At 38.0% G+C, this 20,074-nt stretch overlaps 1 protein-coding gene across 1 annotated transcript; it reads left to right on the forward strand.

The window, feature by feature from the left end:
* Positions 1-2,453: 2,453 nt before the first annotated feature.
* Positions 2,454-16,250, forward strand: LOC101624599 (butyrophilin-like protein 3). Its single transcript, XM_004693668.1, has 8 exons — positions 2,454-2,502; positions 4,901-5,248; positions 9,815-10,087; positions 13,436-13,552; positions 14,223-14,243; positions 14,682-14,708; positions 14,974-15,000; positions 15,610-16,250. The coding sequence occupies exons 1-8, from the start codon at positions 2,454-2,456 to the stop codon at positions 16,248-16,250; spliced, it is 1,503 nt and encodes a 500-aa protein (XP_004693725.1).
* Positions 16,251-20,074: the final 3,824 nt, after the last annotated feature.

The following is a 20,074-nucleotide window of genomic DNA, read 5'->3' on the forward strand; positions in this document are numbered from 1 at the left end:
CAAAACAAAAAACCAACAACCCAGATAACTCATATATGTAAGTCACCTGGAATTGATGTGTGCATTGTAGCATAGTGGGACAATTAAATTCCCCTGTGCACTAACCAATTAATTGTTTTGGCAGCATTGACTAAAGTAAGCCTTTTTCTTACCCATTTTTTGCACATCAAGTGTAAATATATCAACCTATTTCTGTATTCATTTTGGTCCATTGTTTTACTTTCTCAATCCTGTGAAAACCAAAGTGTCTTATCACAATAGATTTATAAATTTTTATATGATACATCTTACCAGTTTATTCTTAAGGCAAACTTGTCTATTCTTTGTTTTTTTTTTTGATATATTCATTTAAATATTTAGAATTAACTTTTAAACTTTCATTTTATAAAAAAAGATTAATTGGGAATTTGATTTAATGAATCTACAGATAAATTTGGAAGATTTGCTGTTTGCAATCTTGAAGATTCCATCCTACAAAGGCTAACTAACCAAAGTATATCTCCCTGTTTATTTAGGTCTTTTAGTGAGTTTTAATAAAGTACTAAAATTTTCCTGTAACATTCTATTTTCCTTTTTCTTATTGTAAGTGCCATTATCAGATCTACAGAGCATATGCTTTACGTAAATACATTACAAACTTTATTTCCAACGTCCCAACATTTAAAATACATAACATATTGGGCTTTCCCTGGTGACACAATGGGTTAAAGCACTGAATTATGAACTCCCAGAAGCCACTGCAGCCAACAGTTGAATCGCCCAACAGGGAGCTGACTCACATGGTGTGGCAGACCTTTTCTGACCCCTCAGCAGTTTATTTCAATACATCTGCCTGTTCTGCTGCCCACTCTGTCTCTGGTGAATCCTCTCACGCCCCATACCTCTGGCATATACCCCAGTTCTGTAAGCACAAATAAATAAATCCTTAAAAAAAATAATATATTATCACCTTGAGAATGCAGAAAACACAACATGGAACACAACATGGAGGAAGACAGAAACTAGGTTTTCAGTAGTTAGCAGTGATAATATAGACTTTCCTTTTAGTATTTTATAGTGGCAATGAAAAAAACAAAAACAAAAATGAACCTAAAGTTCAAAAGATTTTAGAAGGGAATCAAGGAGCAAATATATATTTTGAAAATAACTATAAAGACTCCCTTTCCCTAGAGTCTACACACCCAACTAGGCACTAAGGGAAGAAGTAGTATTCCCCCATTTCACCCTTAAAACTGCCCACTACCCAAGAGAATAGATAGTGCCGACTTCGTCAAAGAAAAAAGTAAACATTGTTTAAAAATGAACAACAATGGGCCCTCCCTGTAGATGCAGCAGGTTAAAGCACAGCGTTAAGAAGCTAAGGCCACTTCAGCAGGAGTTTGATTCCCACTCGCCCCAGAGGTGACCACATGGCACAGCAGACCTCTCAGTGATTTTTCATAAAGGATATAACTCAGGAATAAATAACGAGATGCTTAGGGCAAGGTATGGGCGGACAGCACAGAGCTTCAATGCCTAGTCCATCATGCTAACTTTTGAATCTCCATGTGCTAATCAACCTAATAGCTTTTGTTATGATTTCTTATTCACGAATTATTCAAAATTGTGTTATTGATGAGCTTAAGACTTACTATTTTTAAAATGATTTCACACTAATTGGATTATGGCTAGAGAATGTGCTCTTTGTGGTGATAACATCAGAAACTTGCTTTCTGATCTAGTAAGCAGTCACTTGATGTATTTATAGATTGAATGAATGCTGGTTCTTTGCCTTACCCTCATGTCTGACCTACTGCTCTAGTACTTTTCCCAGTAACTTGGATAATTGGAGATCAAGATATTGTCTTGTTCTAACAAGTTTTTTCCCCATCTAGTCTTAGTAGATATCTGAGCCTGAATTCAAATCAAGGAAAAGGGTTACCTGAGATTATGCCAGTAAATATAGCTCTTAGCTCCCTTTAGTTAGTCTTCATGGAATATTACCTATTTGGTTACAACCCTGTGCTGGAATGAACTCTCTTTTAGGAGTAGGTCTCACTCCCACCTCCACATCCCCATATAGCTCTGCCTGCCCCAACTGGACTTGAAAATACCCTGCATCTGACATACCCATTTTCATCTGATAGAGTCTAGAAATAGGCAAAGTCCTAGCTTTATCTACCCCACTTTTTTCTATCTATGCTTCCTTGCTCTGAAGTAGATGTTTATAACGTGGCCATAATTGCAGTGGATCAAAGTCCAGAGTTCCCATTCTTTTAACACACAAAAAGCCACATCTCTCTCAGGGAGAATCTAGGAAGAACAGTCCAGTTTGCCACTAGCTCATTTTGAGCTTTGCCTATGGTCTTTGCATCTGGGACATTTGCCTGACTCCTCTTCTCTTGATGAATCCATCTGCTTTTCCCTGATGCCATCTACATCCATAGACTGACACTGACCCACAGGACACATCCATGGCTCTTGTGTTCACACTGATTTTCAGTCTTTTCACACTGGGGTCAGGTAAGTCATCTCGTGAAACTTTCTCTGTCCCCTTCTTATGGATTTACACTTTGAGTTTTTTAGTTATGATGATTGCAGTGTTATGAGATAGGGATATCTTTCTTTTTTGAGTTCCTCCAGTTTATTCTTGCCTTTTCTGATATCTAACTAGATTGTGGAAGACACAGGGAAGCATGAAGGACTTGGGCACTATGAAATTTATTATAGTAGCCCAGAAATAATGGGAACAAATGATGAAGAAAGGACACAGTATTGGGGAAGGGAACAGTAGGAAAACTAATATGACTAAATTAAACGCTTGTCTTAGACAGTTGTGGGGTCTAGGCAGGGGAGGTCTGGAGTAGAACACACAAGTTTCTGATTTAGGTGTCTGCCTAGAAGGAGACATCATTTAGAACATTTAGGTTAAAGACAATGCCACTGACTGTGTGTGTGCAAAACTGGGAACATTTGTGGAATGCAACCTGAAAGTGGTGAAGTTGCCCAGATATTTAAGTGAGGAATAAGTTGGAGCAAGGCATATTCTGGGTGTTTCCTGACGTAGGGTGGAGCAGGTCAGGAGTAGAGGATGGAGGCAAAGATCAGACTCCCCAGTTCAGTGGTCAGTGACAGCCCAGAAGCTTTCCATCAGCTGGCAGTCGACATGTCCATCCCACTGTGGAGAACTGAAGTGGGGGGAATGAGGTGCAGGACACTCGGCACCTGCTAATCTTTATCTGCAGCTTGTCAGAACAACCACACTGCAAAGCCATGTTTTACTTGATAAGTCTCCTTAGAAATGTATGAATGAAATGCGATTCAAAAAATTTTAAGTGACATCTATCTAGACTCAGAGAAAAGGGGGTATAATAACTCACTTATTTGGAAATTTACACGGGGGACACATCTTTGCACCGATGTGCCTGTACCCTCCCCTCATCTATATGCAATGTATTATAAATGGATGTGTGTAAATTCATTACTAGACATTCCCAATCAAAGTGATTGTATATGTAGAAATGGGTGTGGGTCTCCAAAATTTGTGGTATCTTTAAGAGAAAATATAACCATTACAGAGTGGTAACTGTGATTTACACCACGATAATTAATGAAATGATCATTATATGGATAAGGAACTGGGAGAAAAAATGTACTCACCATTGATATGTGTAGCCATATTGTTTGTGCCTGGCACTGTGTTAGACGCAAGGGTATCATGCTAAGTAAGACAGATAAGTCCTGTCTTGAGGAAGCCAGAGTTGTACAGGAAAGACTCACAGAATATAAATAATTATCATTATTTAAGCATACTGGAAGAAAGTTTCAAAACCAAGATGGTAATAAAACTGAACAACAACAACAAAAAAGGTGAGTTGTTGGGGATGGGTCTCAACACACAGCAGGGAAGGATCTTCGAAGGTGTGAGACAGTGTCAGTGTGTGGAGATTCCAAAAAGGGGGCTAGGGAAATGGGAGTGAGGAAGATGCAGGAGTCGGTGTTGGGTGCAAGTCTTCCTGCTCATTTCTCAGCAGGTCTTTATTTACACTGTGTAGCAAGTAGTTAATGACAATAATGAGTAAGGTGAGGTGAGTTAATAAGATTTCACCATTGAAGTTCTCAAGGAAGAAGGGAACATGTATTCTTTACCTGGTATATTAAATTATACACATTTGTGATAACATTCATGTATACAGAAAATTATTATGCAAATGTCAAAGCTACATGCTATAAAGGATAGATTATTCCAGAAATGCACCAGAGTAAATACCCTGAAATAAAAACTGAGAAATCTCCATGTCACAATGTAACAACATATCTTTCAGAATTTGGCAGGATAAGTAGTTTTAAAAAAAAAAAAAACATAAAACTCAACTACAAATAAATATTGTCCATAGGCAGAGACTACACAAAACTCCACAATATACATAAATTGCTCACAAAGCATTATCGAGCGCTTGAAAGAAACCTTTAAAATTACCTCAAACTAGAGGTTTTGTGGCCCCAAATTCATCTCATGGGTGATTGGAGAAGGGATCTGGGCCTCATGTGAGTGTTCAGTAAAGCACATGGGCAGAGGAGAGAGAAGGGGGCACAGAGTGTCCTCTAGTCTTGGGGCTGCATCTGGAAATTGCCTTTCTTACCAATGTATAATATATTTGGTCTCTTTGGTATTAGTTTTTCTTAAAAAAAAAATGGATATATTAGAACACACATTGGGATGTTTATGAGGACTGAATAAAGTAACCCATGTGGAAGTGTTCTGGCAAGTGTAAGAGAATGTTCAGATGCAAAGTGCTGGATTTAGAAAGAAGAACTTAATAAAAATTCCAACCCCGTGAATATCACCAGCCCACTATTGCTCTGAGTGGGAGACAACAAAATGGCTTCTGGGCATTTATCTGCTGTTTTCCTCCCACAGGCCAGTGGCAGGTGTTTGGGCCAGACAAGTCCTTCAAGGTCTTGGTGGGGGAGGACATAGTGTTCTCCTGCTTTCTGTCTCCCGAGACAAGTGCAGAGGCCATGGAAGTGCGCTTCTTCAAAGATCAGTTCTCCTCTGTGGTCCACCTCTACAGGGATGGGCAAGACCTGTATGATATGCAGCTGCCAGGCTTTAGAGAGAGAACAGAGTTGGTGAAGGACTCCATGGACTATGGCCGAGTGTCTCTAAGGCTGAAGAACATCACTGCCTTGGACGCTGGCTTGTATGGATGCCACTTTAGCTCTCAGTTTCATTACCAGGAGGCCACCTGGGAGCTGCAGGTGTCAGGTAAGTTGCTTATTTCAGAAAACTCTTATCTTAGTTGTCTTTTAGAACCATTCTGGACTTTATAAACAATGCCAATGTTGAAAATTTAAATACAGACATGTCCCTTAGAGGACAGCATTCTATGCTACTATTTCATTATGTGTTGAGTGTATAGTTCTATGTAATTTTTCACAACTCAAGATACAGAAATATCCATTGCCACAGTGAACTCCCTTTGCTGCCCCTTGATAGTCAAACCCACTGCCATCCCTTCCTGCAACCATCCCAATCCTTGGCAACCACTAATCTGCTCTCTGCCTCCATTTAGTTTTGTGGTGATGATTGCACAATAAATTGATTATATTTAACCGCTATATTGCACATTTGAAATTTTTAAATGGTATATTTTTAAGTTTCACTGCAATACAACTTAAAAGAAAAGAAACAAAAGACAGAGAAAGATCAACTCATAAGACATGCAGGAAACTTAAGCATACAATAGTAAGTTTCATTTCAATACTCTTACATAAGTAGATTCAGACTGTATGTGATCTTCTGACATTGGCTTCTTTACTAAGCCCAATGCCTCTGGAGAGTTATTATTTTTCTTGTGATGTCATATGCCCTTGGAATCATAAGGTGCCATGTGTTGTTGTTTTTTGTATTTTCATTTGCTCTTTCAATATTTCTCTCTTCTTTAAATTTAGAGACCTGAATTATTTCTACTTTTCCAGGAGGTAGTGTTGTGGTTTTATTAGATGTTAATTTTTTTCACCTTTGATAGCTTTGTAGGTATTGAAACCTGCTTTTGCAATCAAAGATTCAGGGGTTGGTAGGGCCATGAAGGGATCCAGCACTTGGTGCAGTGCTGATGGGTGGTTGTGACTCTCTAGCATTCCAGACCCAAAAGTCTGCAGTTTATGGAATGTTTTTCTTTGTGTTTCCACTATGGTCAAGTTCATAGTTTGGATTTTTTTTTTTCATTTCCCCCAGAGATGTGCTGTAGTTTGCCTTCATGAAGGTGAACTTCTACAAATTCTTGCTGTGGTGTGTGTGCCTTTTTGGGTCACATACATCCAATTTTTGCCTGATAGCAGTGAAAGGGATATAGCTAGGGGGATAAGTTCCATTTTTAAAGTATAAAAAGAACTAAATACCTTGGAATAAATTTGACCCAAGTAGTAACAGATCTATACCTCAAACCTATAAGGTATTATTGAAAAGAAATAGAAGGCACAAAAAAAGGCAAGGTGTTCTGTACTCACGGATGAGAACATTTAAAATTGCTAAAATAGGTATACCAACCAAAGCAAATTACAAATTTAACCTAATCATTGTCAAAACCCCAATGGCATTTTTCCACAGAAAAAGAACAAAAATTCATATAATTTATTTGGAACTGGTAAAGCTCCAAGGATTAAAAGTATCCCTGAGATAAAAAAAATAAACATGTATTTATCAAACTTTCAAACTTCAAACTATACTGCAAAGCAGCAATAATAAATACAACATGGTATTTGAATAAAAACAAGTATACAGGTGAATGAAACAAAATGAAAATCCAGTAATAAAACCACAAATACATAAAAAAAAAATTATGAAAAAGGAGCAAAGACCTTACTGTGAAGCAGGGAAAGTCTTTTCATAAAGTATGTTTGTAAAAATTGGAAAATCACATGTAAAAGAATAAAACTACACCAGCATCTATCATCATAAACAGAAATTGATTAAAAACACGTTAAAGATTTGTATATAATACCTGAAGCCATAAAATACTTAAAAAAAAAAAGTGGCTAATTCATTGACAGCAACCTTAGTGATATTTTTAGGACTTGTTTTTTTTGAACAAATAACACTTTAATGTCTTATTACGTATGCTTCAAAATCATAACTTACAAGGAAATAGCAACTGTGCCACATGTATGCAGCATAACTTGTTAAGCCATTCTTCAAGCATTCAACAATTGGACTTTCCCAGTTTACACTAGCTTTCTTATTGTTTTTTTCAAATACACGTAATATTGATTTTGATGATATTAAAGCCATTTATCACTTCTTTGCAATTACTTCTATTATTTTTGTTCTTCTTTTTTTTAGTGATTGATTTTTTTTTATTACAAAAGTTTATTTTCACATCATTTTGTACATTTTTTTTTCCATCTCAATTGTAATCCCCGCGGGTTTCCCATCACCAAGTCACCCGTGTGCCATCACCATAATCCCGTGCATTCCTCCCCCCCCACCCCTCCGTTTTTGATCCCATTCCCCACTCCACCCCCACAAAATGTCTCTGGTATATGGTTGTTCATTATTTTGGTTATTTTCTCACCTGGTCCATTATACTCCTGCTATGAGTGAAACCATCCGGTATTTTTCTTTCTCTTTCTGGCTTATCTCACTAAGCATGATCTTTTCCAGCTCCATCCAAGTTGCTGCAAAAGACATGTGTTTCTCTTTTTTGGTTGCTGAGTAATATTCCATTGTATATATGTACCACATCTTTCTAATCCAGTCATCTACTTTTGGGCATTTGGGCTGCTTCCATGTTTTTCCAATTGTAAATAAAGGAACAATAAACATGGGGGCGCAGGTATCTTTTTAATCAGTGTTTTTGTGTCTTTTGGGTAGATACCTAGGAGTGAGGTTGCTGGGTTGTCGTGTAGTGTTTGGTCTATCTTTGCTTCTAGGTATTTGATGGTTTCCGTTCTTATGTCTAGGTCTTTAATCCACTTCGAGTTGATTTTTGTGACTGGAGTGAAGTAGTGATCTAGTTTCATTTTTTTGCATGTAGCTTCCTAGTTTTCCCAGCACATTTGCTGAACAAACTTTCTTTGTCCCATTGTATCTTCTTTGCTCCTTTGTCAAAAATTAGGTGTCCATAAACGTGTGGGTTTTGATGGATGATTTTTAATGGAAATGTCAACATTTTGGTTATTATGTTAAGAGACTCTGGGTCCTTCCATTTTAACCTGGCAATTATTGCCCTAGGTTCAGCACTCAGGTCCTTGTTTACTTGTACTAGTTATAGTTTCAAAGATGATTTAATTTTCAGAGCTTTTGCTACACTATTTTACTCTGCTTGGTTTGTTTGATAATCCTGAGCTTTCTGCTGACCTTATCTAGTGTTACCTGTGGGAGTACAAGATGTTTTCCCAAGTCAGACCCCCCCATTGTCTCTAGGTGAGTAGGTGAGTCTCTGGCCCACAGGGGTAATAAAGAGCTCTTCTCTGGCCTCTTGTCAGTGGAGCTCTGAATCAATATTTTGTGGGTATGGCTGGGCCCCTTTGAAGTTAGTGAAATGGGGGAAGCATGTGCCGACATATTCACCTTGTGTTGCAGACAATAAAAGCAAACAAAGATGTTCAATTGCTCTTGCTTTTTATCCTTTCTACTCTCTAGTCAATATACTTTCAGCTTTTCAGCTTTAAGGTTCTCCTGTGGTTTCTTCTTGGGTTCTTTCCAGCATTTATAGGTTTACTAGAGGAAGAAGCAGACAACAAGCTTACATCATCTTAGCCACACTTACTACTTTGTACTTCCTTTACTTCTTTACTTAAACGTCATTTATTTGGCTCTGTGCAATGGTCTAGACCCTGAGCAATTGAAGAGAATAGCACATGTAGGCTAAGTCCTGATTTTGGTGTGAGATGGACAATAAGAAATCATTAAACTGAGGTTAAATATTTCTGTAAGAACCATTTTCTTGGTCTCCAAGTCATATATCTGATGGTCAGGCCAACGCTTTTCCTTACCCTACTGTAAGTTCTGTTGGATCAAACCTCTAATATCTCTTCCATCTATCTTTTCACTTTCATAGTCTCTATCTTCTCCAGGTCTTGTTTTCTCTTCCCTGAATGACTTCAGAGTGGTTTGACCACTCTGCTCCTGAGGGATACTCATGGTCCTTTCTCCATGCTGCTGCAGGTGTAGATCTGGTTGTAACCCCTTACCTATTGGAAACCAGTGAATAGCCCTACAATGTCTGTAAGAGATATTGTCTGCATTACTGGGATTACTATTCTAACAGCTCCATACATCTATTAGGTGTCATTCTTGTTCATTCTTGCACATCACATTCTAAAAATAAAGAATATTCATAAGTCCTTTGTACACATTACAGCATGTCCACTAATCACAGCATGGTTTGCCTCTATCTGATATTTTTCTTTCTTTCCTCTATTGTCCACACACAAAATCCCTATTCATCTGATATAGCAGGACACAATGTCACTTCCAGGAAGCTGTGACTTCTTCTAATGGTAATTCACTCTTGCCTCAGAATTTGCTATGTATGTGCACTTTTCACAATGCAATTCTGTTTATCCAGGAAATTTTTCATTAGCTCTGCTTTATTTATTTAATAAATTTTGTAATTAGGAATGATCACAAATACAGTGGCTGCTAAATGTGCATTGAATAAACAAAACTCATGGAAGGACTTATAGCAGAGGTATGAGTGTATATAAGAGAATGGTAGGGAGACAGAAGACAATGTGTTATGTCTGTGAGCTTCATGGATTTGGCTCAGAACAGCTGTAGGATTGGCATATGATCTTTGTTATCATCCCTTTATTTTTTTCTTCCCAGCACTGGGGTTGGCCCCTCTCATTTCTATCATGGGACATGGTGGAAATATTCAGCTACTGTGCAAGTCCTCGGGCTGGTTCCCACAACCCACAGTAAAGTGGAAAAGTCCACAGGGACATGATTTGCCCTCAGACTTGAAGGTGAACACAGACGTACAAGGCCTGTTTCATGTGGAAACCTCCATTAGGGTCCAAGACAATACTGGAAACATATCATGCTCCATCCAGCACCAGGACCAGGACCAAGAGATGAAACTTAATGTATGGATAGGAGGTAAGTGGGAAGGAGGAGGAGTGAGGGAGGATTGTCTAACCCAAAGTATGGATTTTTAAGCATTTGACAATAATAAGTAAACCCAAATATGCCTGTAATCACAATCAATGTAACAGGAATTAATTTGCTAGTAAAAAGACAGAGAAAGTCATATTAGATTTTTAAAATAGCCATTGTTGCATATCATAAGACAAAAAAATGTAAAACATATGAACTTTTTATAAAAATGTGGAAAAAGAACTTCCTGACAAATATTAACAAAAGTAGAGCCAGGGCAGATACATTAACATAAGAGAAGGAAAAGGGAAGTTTCAAGAAAAATACATTATTATAAATAGGTTGGCTTCACAAATATCAGAAGCAATACAGCAAAAGATATAAAAATATAAGTACATATACATTATTACATATCCACATATATATGCTTATATATAAGCAAATACACAAAAGGCTATAAGGAAAAATCAATATATGTTGCATTCCAAAATTTATTAAATGAGTAGAATATTTTAATTAGCAATTATCTAGATTTATTTAATAGCATTCTTAGAAGACTGTTTCCTCTGAACATTATTTTGAGGCACATAGGGGATATAAACAAACTTCCACCAGGACTGTTTTCAGATACTTTCAAAGAACTGACATTTTTTATCACAGTATAAGAAAGTTAATGACTTAAAATTTTAATGTTTGACAAAATTAAAAACCCACCTAGAAAAATAACAGATGGATATTTGAAAAAAATAGGACAATTAGCAGAAAATTCTTAGGCTAAAATAATAATGAGTTCACAAGCATCATAGTATGTGAAATGGAGCAAATATAGCCTTGTGAATCACAGTTACATTTTTTTTATTTTTTTTTTAAGATTTATTTATTTATTCATACAGAACTGGGTACAGGCCAGAGATGCGGAGGGTGAGAGTATTCACCAGAGACAGAGCGGGGTACAGAACAGGCAGATGAACGAAGTACACTGCTGAGGGGCGCAGCGGGCGGGTCAGGAGAGGTCTGCTGCACCATGTGGGTCTCCCCCAGGGCAGGCAGAGATCCAACTCATGGGGAAGTGGATCAAGCTTCTTTGTGCTGTGCTTTAACCCGCTGCGTCACCAGGGAGGGCCCATCACAGTTACATCTTTAAGTGACTATATTAGAAATGGAAAGGCTGGAAATTTATCTTGTAAGCATGGATATCTATTTTAAAATAACTTTGAGAAGAATAGAACAATGGAAATCATAAAGTGGATAATTCACAGAAATAAGAAAACAAATTTTGTAATTTAAGGTTTGAATTAAATGTTCCTGAATGCTGTTAAAGTAAGTAAATTTCTGGAAACATTCAAAATAAGGGAAAGACGTCATAATTAAATAGTGTAGAAATAACAAAAGGGTAGATCTAACGAAGCAACAGAAATATAAAAGGTAAGCTGTTTGAATAACATTGTGCTATTCTGTTGATGTATGATGAAATGAAAAATTTCCTAGAAAAATATAAAATATAAATTCTAACTCAATGATAAATAACCATCAAAGTTAACTTTATAGCTATGAAAAGATTGAGTCAGTATTTAAAATTATTTCTAAAAGAAGATACTAGTCACAGAATTTTATCATAAAGTCTACCAAACTTACAAGAAAAAGGAAAAATTCAGTCTTAAACCAAGTTAAAAAAAAATAGGAAGATTGAATTCATTTCCTTAAATTAGAATAATTTTCATACCCAAGGGCAGAGTGGAAAAGAAGAAGTATTGACTAAATTTATTAGAAGCAAAAAATGTGATGTCCTAAACCAGTTGTGTGTAAAATTGCAAATGTATGGCCCTCCCTGGTTGCGCAGCAGGTTAAAGCACAGCACAAAGAAGCTTGAACCACTTCCGCATTTGTTTAATGCCCGCCTGCCCGGGAGGAGACCCACATGGGTGGCAGACCTCTCCTGACCCGCCCACTGCTCCCCTCAGCAGTGTACTTCGTTCATCTGCCTGTTCTGTACCCCGCTCTGTCTCTGGTGAATACTCTCACCCTCCGCATCTCTGGCCTGTACCAAAATCTTAAAAAAAAAATCTTAAAAAATCTTAAAAAAAAAATTGCAAACATAACCAATAGTGTGTTAAAAGATTAATGCATTTTGACTGAACTGAGCTTTTCCTGGAGGATTTAGGTCAACTTTAGAATACATAGTAATGTAATAATTAAATAATAATTAAATAGGAGAATAATTATGTTTCTTAACAGATGTCAATAAATCATAAAGTTTAATACCCATAACCAAAACTCTTGTAAATTCAGTTATAAGAATCATCTTACAAATCTGAAGGAAATATCACACACTTATATATCATTTAAAATCAAACTTTATAAGGGTGACTCTATTAAATATTTGTGTTAAACATTATCTTGCAATAAAAATGAAACTGGAAAAGAATTACAACTCTTAGGAAGAAAGACATAAAATGGCCATTGTTCCAGTATCACGAAAAAAAACTTCAGAAAAGTATACTTCTTTCGTTTATAAGAGAGCTCATCACATTCATATGAAATAAGTTTAATGAACAAAATTAATTTCATCTGTGAACACAAGCAAAGACAGAAAAACAGACATACCATGTCAACATAAAGATGTTAACTAGAAGAAAATCCAGTAAGATATTAAAAAGCTCTTATTAAAGGACATTATAAAACTTCGCTAAAAGTCATTAAAGAAAACTAAAATAAGAAGAAAAATAGCTTTCAGGTAAGAAGAAAAAATATTTTAAATATATTACTTTTCCCAGAAATTTTCTAAGATTCATTATGAAACTATTCAAAATCTCAGCAGAATTTCTCAGAACTTAGACATGTCAGTTGTAAAATTGCATGGCAGAGCAAATGGCCATATATCACAAGACACAGCTGAATAATAGCTTAGTAGCTTAGAATTTAGTATATATCCTAGAGCTGTGATGATTTGTTTAATCAAAATAAAAGCAACGGTATAGGAATTGGCCAATGGTACAGACCAGAGAGCCAGGAGACAATTCCATAGCAGCACATAAAGTTGGTATGGACAGACATTTGGTGTGACATTACAGCAACAATGTGTAAAAGCCCACTTAGCATGATGCACAACTGTTATATGTTTAGAAGAAAACAGACTTTTAGAAGAAAGTAAAATCTAACTTCTACACTTTGTATCTAGTCTTATATACAAAAACAAAATCCAAACATATAGTTACATAGCAATGGATGTTTTAAACTTGTAGAAAAAATGATACAAAATTTCCTTTTCATCATGGGGTAGAGGATAGCTTAAGTGACAAACCATCTTCCCTGTTCAAGCAATTACTGAAGGGTCTGTGAACTGTTTTATAGAGACGTTTTTCCAAACATCACCATTCTATCCGGTGTCTATTTTGCTGGGAGTGCTCTGCTTTGTCCTGTGCGCTGGTATCGCTGGTATCATTGTCCTGAGGATTTCCTTCAACAGGGGTGAGTAAGAGAGTATAAGTCATAAAGCTTATTCTTGGTTCCCTGGGATGAGGATCAGCTTTCACCTCCACATCTATTCTTCATATCTGTCTTCCAGAGGCCCATTAGGAGGCCAAAGGCCACATTCCTCATTTCCCTCAAAATGAGGCCTAAAATGGTGCCTTCCAGAAATGTCGGCTCCCATCAGACTCTTTCTACCTCATGTAGGAAACCAGAATTGGGGAAGGAATTATTTTCACTACCTACAAAGTTTATATAAATTGCTAAGAATTTCTAAGAAATTCCAAGACTTAAGTAGAAAAATTCCAGTGTAGTTGAAAGAGGAAATAAATTATACTAAAAATTAGATAAAGTAATGTTCAGTCACAATAAAAATTTTCACTCCAAACAACAAAATATCTCCTCCTTGGTGAACCTGTCCCTTGAAAATATATCCCACCTCCTCCTTGATAACTGCCACTTCTACCTCTGAAGTTCCTAAATGTCAGTCTCTCCTTCAGCATGAGAGTTTCTGATCCCCAGTTAGAGATGCTCAGTGCAGGGGCTTGGGAGCAGAGCCCACAGGGGAGCACTAGGAAGTGCTGTCCTTCACCCATAGCTCACCCCCTCTGAAGGAAGACCAGGGCTGTCTTTACACCTGCACTTCTCTGATGCTCTGTTTCTGTTTCAGGGAAAATTCAGAGAGAATTGGGTAAGTAGCCTGGGATGTTCCGAGCCCCCCGCACAGTGTCCCTGGGCCCCTCCTTGGCCCCAGACCAGACAGGGAGCATGAGAGGAGCTGGCCCACCTGCCTGGCATTGAACCATGAGGATTTCTTGGATATCTGGGGCTTTAGAATCAGCACAGGTTTGAAACTTACTAACATGATCTACAGACTTTGCCTGTTGGTACATTTTGTGGGGATAACTAGTTTTCTGAGAGTGGTGGGCCCAAAATAGTGAAAATGTATGGGACATCTGCTTAACTTATCCCTGATCCAGGCTTGTTTCAGCCACTGATTATTCTGTTTTTCTCATCATGGCCATCCCATGAAAAACTGGCTAAAGCATTATCAAATATAGAACGTTCCTCCTGCACTTGCCTCTGGGTCCATTCTGTGATTTCATCCTTTTCTGTGTTTTGATTTCAGATTGGAGAAAGAAGCATGCAGAGGCAGGTGAGAAGATGTCCTTTCCTTTCTTTTATTTATCTCTTCCAGTCTTCAGTTCATGACAACCTGAAGCCCATAAGACTTTGCAAAGGAAAAGTCTATGATAATCTGAAGCGTTGTGGGTGCCCTGAAATTGTCAGCAGATACCAAGGGGCTGAGTCTTACAGAGTCCCCAAAACCTTCACCAGATCTCTTGTGGGACCATGACACTCAAAAAGAGCACCACCCTCCATATGAGAACTGACCCCTCTTTCTGTCTGCTTGTTTTCAGAATGGAGAGAGGCCCAGAAACATGCAGGTACCAAACCTAAGGTGGTGACAGTGAGACAGATCACTGAATAGGCCTGGGAGAGAGACAGACCAGCAACAGATATGTGGTCTTGAGGAACACGGAGGCCCATCCAACCTGCAGATGAGGGAGCTGTGATGTCCCCAACCTGGGATGTAGCTCCCCTCAGACACACTTCTTAGCTCTGAACTAGAAGGGACAATAAAGGTTATAGGTAAAGACCAAGGAGTAAAGGACACTAGTGCAAAGGGCCTGGGCTGACAGGGATATATAAAGTTGGGCCGGAACTGGTAATGTGGGAGGATTCTGAATAGTGGGGCCACTTAATTCTCACAAAATCAAATAGTGGGCTTACACAGTGGCATGGTGGTGGGGTTGGTGTACGATTCAGAAGTTAGGATCTCACATTTGGGCACTTTCAGGCATTGGTATAGTCCCAGGCTGCCCTGGACGTGAGGGAGGGGCCGGGTGGGGACTGAGTCCATCAGAATCTGATGGAGATTTTGGCTCTAGGATCCCATCTGGTCCCCTCTGAGTCAGTGCAGTGGGAGGGGCTGACCTCTGTGCCTAGCCAGTGTCCTTCAGATTAACTTTTCATTTCTCCCCAACCATCACCAGCGGAGGTGACTCTGGACCCAGACACGGCTCATCCCTGTCTCTACATTTCTGATCTGAAAGCTGTCACCTATAGCAGTATTCACCAGGATGTGCCCTACTTGGAGAAGAGGTTCCGGAGGAAGTGTGTGGTGGCTTCTCAGGGTTTCCAGGCAGGGAAACACTACTGGGAGGTCGATGTGGGACACAATAGGTATTGGGGCTTGGGCGTCTGCCGGGATGATGTTAACAGAGAGGAAATTTTTGAGACTTTGTCTCCCGAAAATGGGTACTGGGTGCTGAGACTGAATGAAAAAAATAAGTATTTCACATTCATTCCTGATAGAATTGATCTATCTCTGAGAACCCCCCCTATACAAGTAGGGGTCTTCCTGGACTATGAAGGTGGGACCATCTCCTTCTTCAATATAAATGATCAGTCGCTCATTTGTACCCTGACACATCAGTTTGACGGGTTGTTGAGGCCCTATATCCTGTGTGAAGCATATAGTGCAACTCCTCTAGTCATCTTTGCTGTGCCACAGACATCAGAGGAAGAAGCTCCTCCTCAAATGGCCTCCAGAACCACTGATGCAGACGACTTGAGGCCCTCTGCGCAGGTGACCACACCCTTCCTTTCCAAGAGTAATGCCCAGAGGAACTAACTTCCCTCTAGGACACCAGGTCTCTCAGGCTACAGAACCCAGTAGTAGCCAGCAGTGATGGCTTCAGGTGGGGGGAATTCATGTTCCCTCAGGTGCACAGAGAAGAAGACTGACAGTGAATATAGTTTGTGCCAACTCTTTGATAACCAAATGAACTTTACAAGCAAAAACCTCTCAGGCTTCTCATCTATTTTTTTTAAAAAAGATTTATTTATTTATATGTACAAGAACTGAGGTACACATCAAGGTGCGGAGTGTGAGAGGATTCGCCAGAGATAGAGTTGGGAGCAAAACAGGCAGATCTGCTGAAATACATTGTTGAGGGGAGCAGTGGGCAGGTCAGGAGAGGTCTGCCATGCCATGTGGGTCACCTTTCTGCCTGGGGATTGAACTTGTGCGACAGTGGTTGTGGATAGCTTCATAGTGCTGTGCTGTAACTGCTGCACAACGATGGAGGGTCGCTCAGGCTTCTCAACTATTAACAACAACAACAACAACAAAAAGGTGTAATGATTCCCATTTCAGGGTCACAAGGAAGACTAAAGAGACAGTGACTGTGAATCATAACTCCTTCTTCTCCATTAACAATATCATTAATTATGCATTCCTTATTTTATTATTAAAATGTTTCATAAAACAATATCTGTTTATTTCATATTAATTCACCTTTCACTGTTCCAAATAATCAATGAAAGAATTATTGAATAGCGCCCCTGTGCTACGCCCAAACTCATGGCACAACTCATCCTACAGAGTCTGCTTTACCCTGACACTAAAGTTAAACAGTACAAGAATAGACTGGAAAACTACGTCCATAGCTCAGAAAAACTTAGATGCAATCTTCCTAAAAAACTTTTTATCAAATTAAAATACCTATATTCATATCACTTCTGACAGTTGGTTATCCCAGGACTGCAGGTGGATGTTATATTCAAACATTTACCAAAGTAATTCACTACATTAATGAAGTTAATGTTGCAGAAAAATGCACATGACAAATCCAACATCAAATAGTAACAGAAATTTGCCAATAAAGATACGCAAATGCCAATTAAGTACACAAAAATATGTGCAATGTCATTAGATATTAAGAAAAGGTAAAGTAAATCCATAGTAAGACATTATAAACTTCTATTAGAATGAGTGAAATAAAAAAAAAACTGATCACATGAAATTTGGCAAGAATAGAAGTACTGAAACTCATACCTGCTGATCATCACTTTGGAAAACAGTTTGACAGTTTCTTTAAAAGTTAAAAATCCCCTTATGTGGTCTTTCTATTCCACTCTGAATGTTTGTCAAGAAAAATGAAAATACATGAATGTTCATGACATTTTTATTGGTAATAGCTCCACGTTGAAGATACCCACACCTATCAACAGATAAATGGATACATAAAATGGTATATCCCTGTAATGAAATACTACTCAGCAGTAAAATGGAATGAAAGTATCGCTAAACACCACAAGGACACATTTTAACATAATTATTTCACATGAAAGAAGTTAGAACCAAAAACTATACCTACTATATACTACTACTTTTATAAAACCCTAGAAAATGCAAATGACATTTGTACTAGATCAGTAGTTGCCTGGAAAGGAGAGTGGTATAGAAAAGATTACAAACAAGCATGAGATGATTTGGAGGCCGAGGTATATCTTCAGTATCTTCATGTTGGTGAAGGTTTCTTGGGTATATATGCAGATTAATACTATAAAATTACGTTTATGTATACTTTAAATATATACAGTTTATTTTCTACCAGTTATTTCTCAATAGAGCTCTTATTAAAGTAGTTGAATAATAACATCAACAAGAGAGAGACCCAGTTTTGTTAGTGAATATATTCCCAACATTGCAGTATAAATCATGACAATATCTTTATTCTATTTTTTGCAATGCAAGTGCCTGACTTAAGCTCTGATTGCCAAGGTATCTTCTTCAAAGAGTCATACACTTCAATTTCAGCTATCTCAAGCTGAAATTGGTACTGCCTGCCAAAGGACAAGAGAAAAAGCCAGGCCACCTCAACTTCCTTTAGATTATTGGTCTTCTGGGCTACTGGTTTCTTCCCTTTGTGCACTTTAAATTTTCACTCTGTTTTAAATTCACAGATAAATATTAGCCCATAAGACTAGACTCCCAACTTCAATCCAAATAAAAACTGAATCCTTTCCTACTCCCTCTTTCTCCTTTCTCTGTCACCTTTCCTTTCTGTTTCCCTCTCTCCCTTCCTCTCCCTTTCCGCCTTTCTCCATGACTTCAAGTGTGCCATGTAACTTCAAAACTGCAAATAATAAATCTTGACTTACTAAAAGTTTCCTGATGCTTACTGCTGAGATTTCCTTGCAAATGTGCAAGAACTACAAGGCTTGGTGGAGACACAACATTGGTTATCAAGAAGCTGAGAATGGCACAAAATATTACCACATCCCCCTTTTGAAAGTAGTGTTAATGTTTTGGAACATTATGTGCACAGCAAATTTAAGTGGAAAGTACACTGAGTTTCGTGTGCCCCTCCCTCCCATGCACAAACACTTGCTTCCTAGGCCACCATCAACATCCCCCACCAGGATGGTACATTTGACACAATGACATATCACCTCACATCTACAGCTTATACTAGGGGTCAGACTTAATGTGGCATATTTTATTGGTTTAGGCAAATGCATAAAGCTATGTATTCACCATTACAGTGTCATAGAAAATAGTTTCACTGTGCTAGAAATCTGCTGGCTTCCTTTATTCATCATTTCTCCTTCCCCTAATGCCTGAAAACCAGTCATTTTTTATTGTCTCCATAGTTTTTCCTTTTCCAGAATGTCAAATAATTCCAATCATACAGTATGCAGTCTTTCCAAACTGGATTATTTCACTTAGTAATACAAACATTCATATATGTATGTGTGTACCACAGCTGTCTGATTTACTACTTAACAATAAATTTTTAATTTTTATTGAGTTATAATGGACAAATAAAACTGTAGAATTAAAGCACATACAGCATGAGATAATCACCACAATCAAATAATATATTCATCACCTCACGTAGTTAACCATTTTTTCATGAAAATGCTTCAAATACATTCTCATAGTAGAGCTCAAGCAATCAAGTGTCTTATTCGCTGTGGTCATCATGCTGAACATTACACCTTCAGAATTTATCTTTAACTGACAGTTTGTTCTCTTTGACCTTCACCACTTCACTTTCCTTGCCCTCAGCTCTTGGCAATCTACTCTTCATTTCTATAAAATCAGCTTTAGAACATTTCTAATAAAAGTGATTTGACAAGTATTTCTCTTTTTCTGGCTTATATGAGTAAACATCATGCCTTTCAGTTTCAGCTGTGCTGTTGCAAATGAAAGGACTTCTTTTTATGACTAAATAATATTGATTATATATGTATATATATTCATATATAGATTTGTAATTTGTGTATTGAAGAAGCATTGCATTATACTATTATATAAGCTTCAAGTGTTCATAATTGACAATCAACATATATACATTTCATTACTTCACTACTGAAAGTGACAGCAGAACTTATGGACTGGGTATAGGCAGTCACTTAGGAACAGGGTGGCCCAGACCCCCAAGTCCATTTATAAGCCTAACTGAAAAACAGTATATTGGCGCTAGGAAGCCACCCCCATCCCAAGCCCACATGCCCTAGGCCCATTCATGAGACTGACTGGAGAACAATAGCAGACCAGGAGGGCTCCTCCACACCCAGTAGAGAATGGAGTGTCCAGAACACCAACACACTAACACGCTGCTAAAGCAAGGAGCAAAGCTAGTTTCGGAAAGGTAGGCCAGGTAA

Source organism: Condylura cristata, unplaced genomic scaffold (genome assembly GCF_000260355.1).
Source record: "Condylura cristata isolate star-nosed mole 26May11 unplaced genomic scaffold, ConCri1.0 scaffold00040, whole genome shotgun sequence".
Classification (NCBI taxonomy): domain Eukaryota; kingdom Metazoa; phylum Chordata; class Mammalia; order Eulipotyphla; family Talpidae; genus Condylura; species Condylura cristata.